The sequence below is a fragment of the Pleuronectes platessa genome, chromosome 8 (genome assembly GCF_947347685.1).
Source record: "Pleuronectes platessa chromosome 8, fPlePla1.1, whole genome shotgun sequence".
NCBI classification, from domain to species: Eukaryota; Metazoa; Chordata; class Actinopteri; order Pleuronectiformes; family Pleuronectidae; genus Pleuronectes; species Pleuronectes platessa.
The window spans coordinates 19684627-19692907 of record NC_070633.1 but is presented as its reverse complement, the minus strand read 5'-3'; the positions used below and the strand labels follow the sequence as shown (position 1 = coordinate 19692907).

Here is an 8281-nt window from a genome sequence, read left to right as displayed (position 1 = left end):
CCTTTATTACACAACAAACATTTAGTAAAGCAAAAGGAGAAAAGTTAAAACTCATGAAGAAACAAGCACTTTATAACATAAACTAAATAATTTGATCTTATTGAAAACTTTCACTGCTTCAGTACAAGATGGACTAGAGGCTGTTTCCATCATGTGGGCCTGCTTTGGTAGACAGTTTGTATTTTTTGTGCACATTGTCATGTTTTTTTGCTTGCAGCTGGTTTTAGTCTTTTAAAATCCGCGTCGACATCTTTTGACCTTTCAGTCCAAGGCTCCATGTTCCAGCTGACATGACCCTGTTGACACGTTCAGGATTTTTGTTTTCTGATACAACACAAAGCTCCTTCACAGACACGAAACAAGAGTCGACTGCCCATGACAAGTTATTTCTTTTTGACAATCGTGTGCTTGTCAGGACATTCGTCTCCAGAGTAACTGGCCTCAGGTCGGCGTTTCTGGACTTCAAGCTGTAGGACGTAGAAGCTTCATGTCTCCTTCATCCCTCCAGTTATTCAGATGCTTTATGGCAGACAGTACTTCACATGCATTGCCAGCACTACATTGTGCATTTGCATATCAGCCCACTAGTACTTTTGTACTACATTTGTACATTTATACAGTGGCACCTTTGTACTTGGGCGCAAACTTGCATTCCCTGTTCTAGCTCTCTGTTTTCAGTTTGTTGTTTGTCACAGTCAGTTTTTCTTTGTGTCTATTTGTTGGACGTGAAAACCAGGCAGCAAATCAATTTCTTCCCAGTTTGGGGGTGAAGAATCTGACTTGTGTCTACAGAGCTCTGACCTCAACCCAGTATGAAATGCAACTCTCACACTGGACTATATTGTGGCTGAAGCAGCAACACAACTGGATTCCAGATGTATTGATAGCCGACGTCTCAAAGCTGCGAGAGGTAGATAACCGGAGTAAAACTGTAGATAGATCCCAACGATAATATGCGTTCAAGTCATACAAAAGTAAACCTGGAGACAGTGAAGTCTTAGTTTCCCTGTGACCGTGCAGATACACAATAGAGTAAAGACGCATCCTCTAGTGCTTGTATCTTCATCTCAACACATAACAAGCCTTTTAAACAGTCCCTCTCGCCATGGGATGTCCACGACTGACCACTGCATTCAGGCTGTTTTGATTGACCCTCTGCTTTGTTGCTTTTTCTATGAGCTTATTCACTCCATTCTTGTCTTAATGAATGGGACGTTTGTTCTTTATCAGAGGTCTTGGTATTGCGTTGGTTCGAATCATGTTGTTTTTCGGTGGGAGTGCAGGAGTCGTGAGGCTCATTTGAGTTTGTTACTCTTGAGAATCTCTTCTTGGATTTTGTTGCTTTTTCTTACCAGGTCCTAGGTTAAGATTGTGCTGGCACTTGGTCAAAAATAAGCTCAGAGCTGCGTAAATTCTATCTCAGGAGAACACAGCAGACAAAAATGAAAATATTAACAAATATTAACAAAACACACAGGAAGAGGTAAATAAGACAAATAAAGACCATGATTGAACAGAGAACTGACTGATAGTATAGTGGCTCGACTTACTGTTTTTACAAGGGAATCATCTTTAGTATGTAAAAACAGATGTTGTTAGCATGTTGGTTTATAACATACATGTGTAATACAGCAGCTTTAAAAACTGCACAAGAACAAATACAGCCACTGCAGCACATTACCTACCTGTACTAACATGGGATATAGACAGATAACAATGTATCAGACGACACAAGTTTTGCATGTAAATAAAAAGCCGCAGGAGCTTCTTCAGTATGGGAGAAAAACAAGAGACAGTAGACTAGTGTCCTTCCCTATTAGATTAACACGGAGTTTGCACAAACATCATGTGAATCATAATGGAGAAGCAGGCAGAACCAGTCAGGACCAAATAACTCCTGTGGAATTGAATCAAGGAAAAGTAACAAACTCGTGACTTGGTTGAAAATAACTGCAATGAGGTTTTTCACCGACGGATTTAATGTAGAATCAGACTTGAACAACATCTGATGGAGGGATTGAATTAAAGAAAAGATCAAAAGGTAGAGGACCAAACTTCTTAAAATGCATTTAACAATTCAGAAGGAGCACAGTAACGTGATTTCAATAAGGTGTGTTTGTCTCTAATAAAATCTCTCCCCTGTTTTGTGACTCAACTCCATACTTTAACCCTTTTTGTCTGTTTTAACGCCTACATTCCCTACACCAGTGTTGACTACTTTATCAAGCCGAGGGGATACAAACAGTTGCTAATCTGTGCCCCCACGCAAACAGAAACTAATATGCTTCTTCAAAAGGAGATGGCAGAACATTTAGAAAGCTGAAGGAGGGGAACTGAAGAGAAACCTCTGTCCCTGTTAGTTTCACATCACAATCCTCCAGTTCCACAGAAACTCTTCAACAGTGCCGACTGTCTTAAAGAGGGAAGTCTAATAATCTTATGGTTTATTCCTGATTTACAACAGTGATTTGACATCTGACTCATTCAGTAGCAGGTCAACTACACTTGAGGAAAGGTCGGGGATTCACACCAACGCTGGTGAAATCCTGATTCTATCATGCCAGTAAAAAGCAGCTGGATGGTAAATGAAGCTGCTGCTGAATCTGCTTCCCGTCATGACTCTTCACTCTAGCTCGGATGTTAAACAGTTGAACTTGACTTCGTGCTGCCTCTCAACATTTCCTGTTCAACCAAACTCTCCTGGTGAAGAAACCACACAACAGCCTTTGACCAACAAACACACTTTTCCAAATTTCAACAGTGGGTCCTTCATAGCAGCAGTTTCGCAATGATTTTAAACACTTGGCCCTAAAATAGTGAGTCCACACCAGCTGAGCATAACAGAGATTCACATGAAATTTCTGGTTTGTTTAAATAAACACAGCGGACACGTCTCCGCTGCAGCACAGATGATTGACGACACCTCTCATACGCTGATCACTGAAGCAGATGGCGCGGCCTAATATCAGGAGGAAGAAAACAGTTTACGATGCATCTTCTCTCCTGCTGTTCTGCAGATACACAGACAGACTGCAGTAGTAGAAACAAATTTCATGGAACACGTTTAACATTTAAAATCAGCATGTAGTTGTGTTTCATTTTACCGCATATATTCAATTTCAATATATAGATTCGTTTTTATTCCATTTATATTAATAAGTAATGCGTGTTCACTTATTAATACTGAACTGATGTCTATTTATACTTCTGGAAGATGGCAGAATATCCTCATAAGAGAAGTTACACATACTGCATATTAATTACACTTAGATGTCCTTATGGCTGCCGACTACTACATGACAATACTGTTAAAATCCATTATTTAATCTTTAAATGCTAAATAAAGACTATTTCACTTGAGATGTGATTGACAGGACCTGGTGGATCTGGTTGCACACTCCACATGTGCTGGGCGGACTAATGTCAATCAAGCTACAAGGTCATGGATTCAGACATCATCTCACCCTTGTGGCAAGAGTTGGTATAACCCGCTTCACTGTGATGCCGCACTATTTACAACAACCTGGCGGTGTGTCTGCCCTAAAAGGCTCTTTCCTGTCTTCTCTGGCCATTTAGCAGCTGGTATGCTGCGTGCACATGTGGGCTGCTACTCGTTTGAATGGGAAACTTGTGAGGTTTCTCCTTGTTGAGAGGGTGGGTGATGGTTCCTTTTAATTAACAGTGTCCTTTATGGTTTCAGGGTTTTCTGTTCGGCCTCGGCTTTCTCAGGAGCTTGTTTTGAGTTGAACAGTGTAATATTTTTGGTAAATTGTAAATAAAGTATAATTTATAGCATGTATAAGTTTCCCTCGTTTCATTTTGCCAGTGGAAATTAGACAAACTGTGGAATTTATCATAGTTTGACAACTATGATAAATTGTACAGTATAAATTCTATGTACGAAAGTGTAGTGTATGTAGTTTTGGGTTCCTCAAGCTTGAGGTATTGGCCCGGTCAGTTTAAGACCTCATCACCATCTGTCACAAACAAATACAATCACACAGACTTAAGTAAACAGTATAAACTGAGAAGTCTATTACCTACTCACTGTTTATTAGTGGATTGTCCGAAATACAAGCTTGGCTGCTGCCAAAGGGAGTAGAGAGGCTGCCACTAGCCAACGGGTTGATGGTTTGATCCCCAGGTTCTCCAGCGGTCTGTAGTGTCCTTGGGCAAGATACTGAACCCTAAAGTAAACCCGATGGCTTTGCCAGCAGTGAATGAGTGGTGTGTGTGTGATAGAAACGTGAATGTGACTTGTACTGTAAAGCACTTTGAATGGTCGATAAGACTGATAAGACACTATATAAATAGTCTATTTACAATAAGCTCACTATGACCTCAGGTAAACGTTTACAGAGCTGCATGTACAGTATGTACAGTAACAACAACACTGCTTTACTTAATGCCCCAAGACTAAAGCTGGAACCAGCTTCATAAAACAGATACCACAGGTTGTTTTGTCTAAAATTAGAGGTTGACATTAAGGATAAATATCCCATTTCTAGATTTACAAACCAGCTGTTTGACTTGACAGCTTGACTTAAAAAAAAGTTACCAGTTAACCATGTGCACTAACAAAAAAAAACTGACGCTTGTAGATTAAGTTTGACAGTTTTTTAACCAATGCTGCCTCTAACATCTCCGTGCTGTATTCAAGTCTCTGAACCAAATTATTTCACTGAGTCTTCAGGCAGGTAAATGTCTTTTCCTTTATGTAAAAAACGTTTAATACAAGAAACTAATTCACAACATACTACATGATTTTAAATTAGAAATTATTATTTATTACATTCAGAAATAGAAAATATACTTAAATTAAGTGTCACAATTAACTACGACATGATATTCAGAAAATCATAAAAAAAAAAACGGTGCTGTAAAATTTAAAATTTCACTGAACACCGAGAGCTTTGTCTAGAAAGTTTGCAAAGTTTTGTGTCCGCCCGGGTAAGAAGGGCTGAAGAACAGAGAGATCCATGGTCGTCAGCGTTTCTGTCAGCGTGCTGAAACATTTATCAAGGAGAACAAAAGTTTGTTACTTTTGTTTTGCTGAATAAACCCTGTGTGCATCAACTGAAGCAGGGCTGTGTGGTTCACATACCTGCATGTGCAGTACAACAGGTGGGAGTCCAAATGCAGCTGCTGGGCCAGCTCCAGTTGGTGGTTGTTCATCAGTTTGTCATTTACGACGACAAGCAAAGGTTTTCCTGCACCGAGCGCCTCCAAACAACTTCCTGCCCCTGAGGAGAGAAGCAAAATCTTTATTCACAACAATGTCAGTCTGTGTTAGTAGTTTCTACTGTTTTTCACTGAAATATCTAACTTTGAGATTCATACTGAAATGTGCAAGAAGAACAAAATAGATTTAATGTTTGCCATTAATATAGGATTTTAAAAAGGTCTCTTGTTTGTAGTAATGTTGATCTATGACAGAGGCAGGGAACATATTCTTGTTTCTTCAAAGCTATAGTTATAGGGAAGCATGGGGGTCAGAGTCAGACCCGCTGCACATTCATGTGCAGATCCAAGTCAGAACAAATCTATCAATAAAAATCTAGAAAACTGATTGTGGAATTATGTAAACTGATAGTTGTGTCCTAGAACTTACATTGTGTCAGAAAAACTGTATTGTTTTTAAGGCTTGAATATAAACCTGGCAGAGAAATATATTCTCTGCCAAATCCGATACTTTCATGTTGTATCTTTCTGCTAATCAGTCAATCACTCTTCTGTTGAATGTTTGTGCACTGCTCACATATCTGCATCTGTAGTAGGAAACGAGCCGTTCAGGCCAACACTGTTATAATCCATTTTGTTTGTATTTTAGAAACGAACAATATATATTATTTTTAATCATTTAACAGCATAACCTCTTTGTGTATTCTTCATTTACTGCTGACAGGCTCAACCCTGAGTGCATTGTCTTCAGAGTAGTAAGTAGCAGATGCTCAAGGTTTCTGATTTTGTTTTCTCACCTGCGTGGCTGATGACAAGGTCAGCCCGCTTCATGTCCTCCGCTATTGAGTCTTTGAAACGAAAAGCCTCCAGTCTGATGTGGGGACAGCTGTCAGCAGCTGGAAGAAGAGATCCTCTACCAACCTGAAGAACCAAACACTCATATCCACGAGCCTTTAAAGCCTGTGGGGAGAGGAAAATGTCCTCATGTTCATCCTTATGATAAGAGAAGAGTTACTTCTTAAACACGGTAGTGGAAATGGGTATTTTTCCATTTTCATCGATTTCTCACAAAAAAAAGTGTTACTATATACAATGAAACTCTTTACAATAATATGTGACCTCAGAGGAAATAGCAGAAACATTAAATTGAAGTGCAAGTACCTCAAATTTGTACTGAGGAAGAGTACATGTACTTCCACAGTAAATGTCAACAACACAGACTAATCATAAGGGTGTTTTCAGGGTCAGTTAACAAAGTATAATCAAATGAAAAGGTTGAACAGTGACACGTATATTTTACGAATACTTGGATCCATATTTTAACTTCCAGCTTCTGTGTTTAGAGGACAAACTCCACATTAAGTAAGAAAATACCCTTACTACAAAAGAGCTGTTTCTTTACTTACATCCCATCATAAACACACCCCCACCCTCAGTGACTGTCACTCACCTGGACGCTCTCTGAGGACGTGATGTTTTCTATCAGCTCGTCGAAGCTCGTGGTGCCGACAGTAACAAACACGGTCTTCATGGCTGCTCGCTGAAACCTGTCCGCCTCAAACTTTATGTAAACACGTCGCAGCATCTTGTCACAGATCTTCCATCATCCTCGTGAGCTGACAACCGCTTCCGCTTCACGCTACAGTCCGGCTGTGAGAAGACACCGTGCTGCCACCCGCAGGCCCGGAGGGGTAACTACCCTCGTACACACTGAGGGCTGCAGCGTGGAGAAATACCAGTTTGTCACTGCTGCTGAACAGTAAACACTGGGAAAGAGAGAAAATCCCCCCGAGCTACAACATTAACACAAGACTTTGTTTCTTGTTGTTGATCCGGCCTTTGTGTGAGATGAGGGTTTGGTTGTAACTTTCAGAATCAAACAATAATTCATCCAAACCTGAAAAACCACTGATTATCTCCTCACCACTGTGCCGATGGAGGGGTGGGTGAAGAGTTTCAGTCCACAAAACACTTTGAGTTTCAGGGGTGAACAGCGTCACAGCCAAAAAAACTACTAGTAACTACTTCTTCAACGTACATAAAATCTAGAAAAATACCCCAAATGCCTCTGTACTGCTCCTGTGGTGTCATCCAATTGTATTGGATTTGGCTGCAACACATTTAACCTTGAAAATCCAAAGGTGATTTCCTCTCCATCGGCATAGTGGTGAGATAAAGAGTGAATTTTCATTTTTGGGTGAATTAAACCCTTTAGGCTTACACAGTGTGTACACAGGCAGCTGAGAGCAAACCAGTCTGGGGTGTGTTGTGGACAAAGACGTGCACACACACACACTCACACACATTGGCTGCTGCAGCTCAGGGAAGGATGCACAGGCTCATTGAACACTAAGCAGCTCCACCTGACGGGAAGAAGAACCAGATGTTTGCTCCACGGGATGTGAAAACGACAGCAGCACCATGTGGGACTTGCAAAGTGCACAGACACCGACAGCAGCGCTCGGCCACACCGGTGCATACACAAACACAAACAGAGCAAAGAGGAAGTGAAACGTGTGGTGCTATTTTCAGCTCGAGAAAATGTTTTAACTTCATATGTGGTTTAATGGGCTCGTGATGATTTTCTATCAGAGATAAAACAGTGAGCCGTCACGGATTTTATGTACAAATGCTTTAAATTCCCATTTTTAAAGCCTGTCTTAAGACAATATTTGTCCTTATGTTTACTGAAAGAGTTCCTGATCACAGCTCGTTTCTGCTGTCAATACTGGAAGCTGTAAATTGAGATTTTAATGATTGACAGAGGTTGAAATCACAGTCTTCTATTGGCTTACAGATGCATCCTAAAGTTTAGGACAAGCCAATATGAGGCTTCAGCAGTTCCCCAGTTTATATTTGTATCTTGCAATGTCAGTGTTTTTTGGACAAAAAGGAATTTAGACATTCAGTCACTGTGAATAGGAAGAAACATTAGATAAGACAAAAACTGTTTCAATGTGTGGACATATGAGTTTTTAAGGTTCTCCTGAACACTAAGCTTTAGTTCAAAATGCCAAGTCTCCTGTTGATGATTGGGATTAAATTCTGTTTTTCAGGTTAATACTAAAACAAAACATGAAGCAATTATTTTTCTGTAGTA

General features: G+C 40.2%; 1 protein-coding gene across 1 annotated transcript; it reads right to left on the bottom strand.

Annotated features, from left to right (window-relative positions):
* Nucleotides 1–4346: 4346 nt before the first annotated feature.
* On the bottom strand, nucleotides 4347–6836 carry zgc:92907 (uncharacterized protein LOC436733 homolog). Its single transcript, XM_053429055.1, has 4 exons — nucleotides 6632–6836; nucleotides 5979–6141; nucleotides 5105–5243; nucleotides 4347–5006 (listed from the first exon to the last, which is right to left on the bottom strand). The coding sequence occupies exons 1-4, from the start codon at nucleotides 6764–6766 to the stop codon at nucleotides 4895–4897; spliced, it is 549 nt and encodes a 182-aa protein (XP_053285030.1). The 5' UTR covers nucleotides 6767–6836; the 3' UTR covers nucleotides 4347–4894.
* Nucleotides 6837–8281: the final 1445 nt, after the last annotated feature.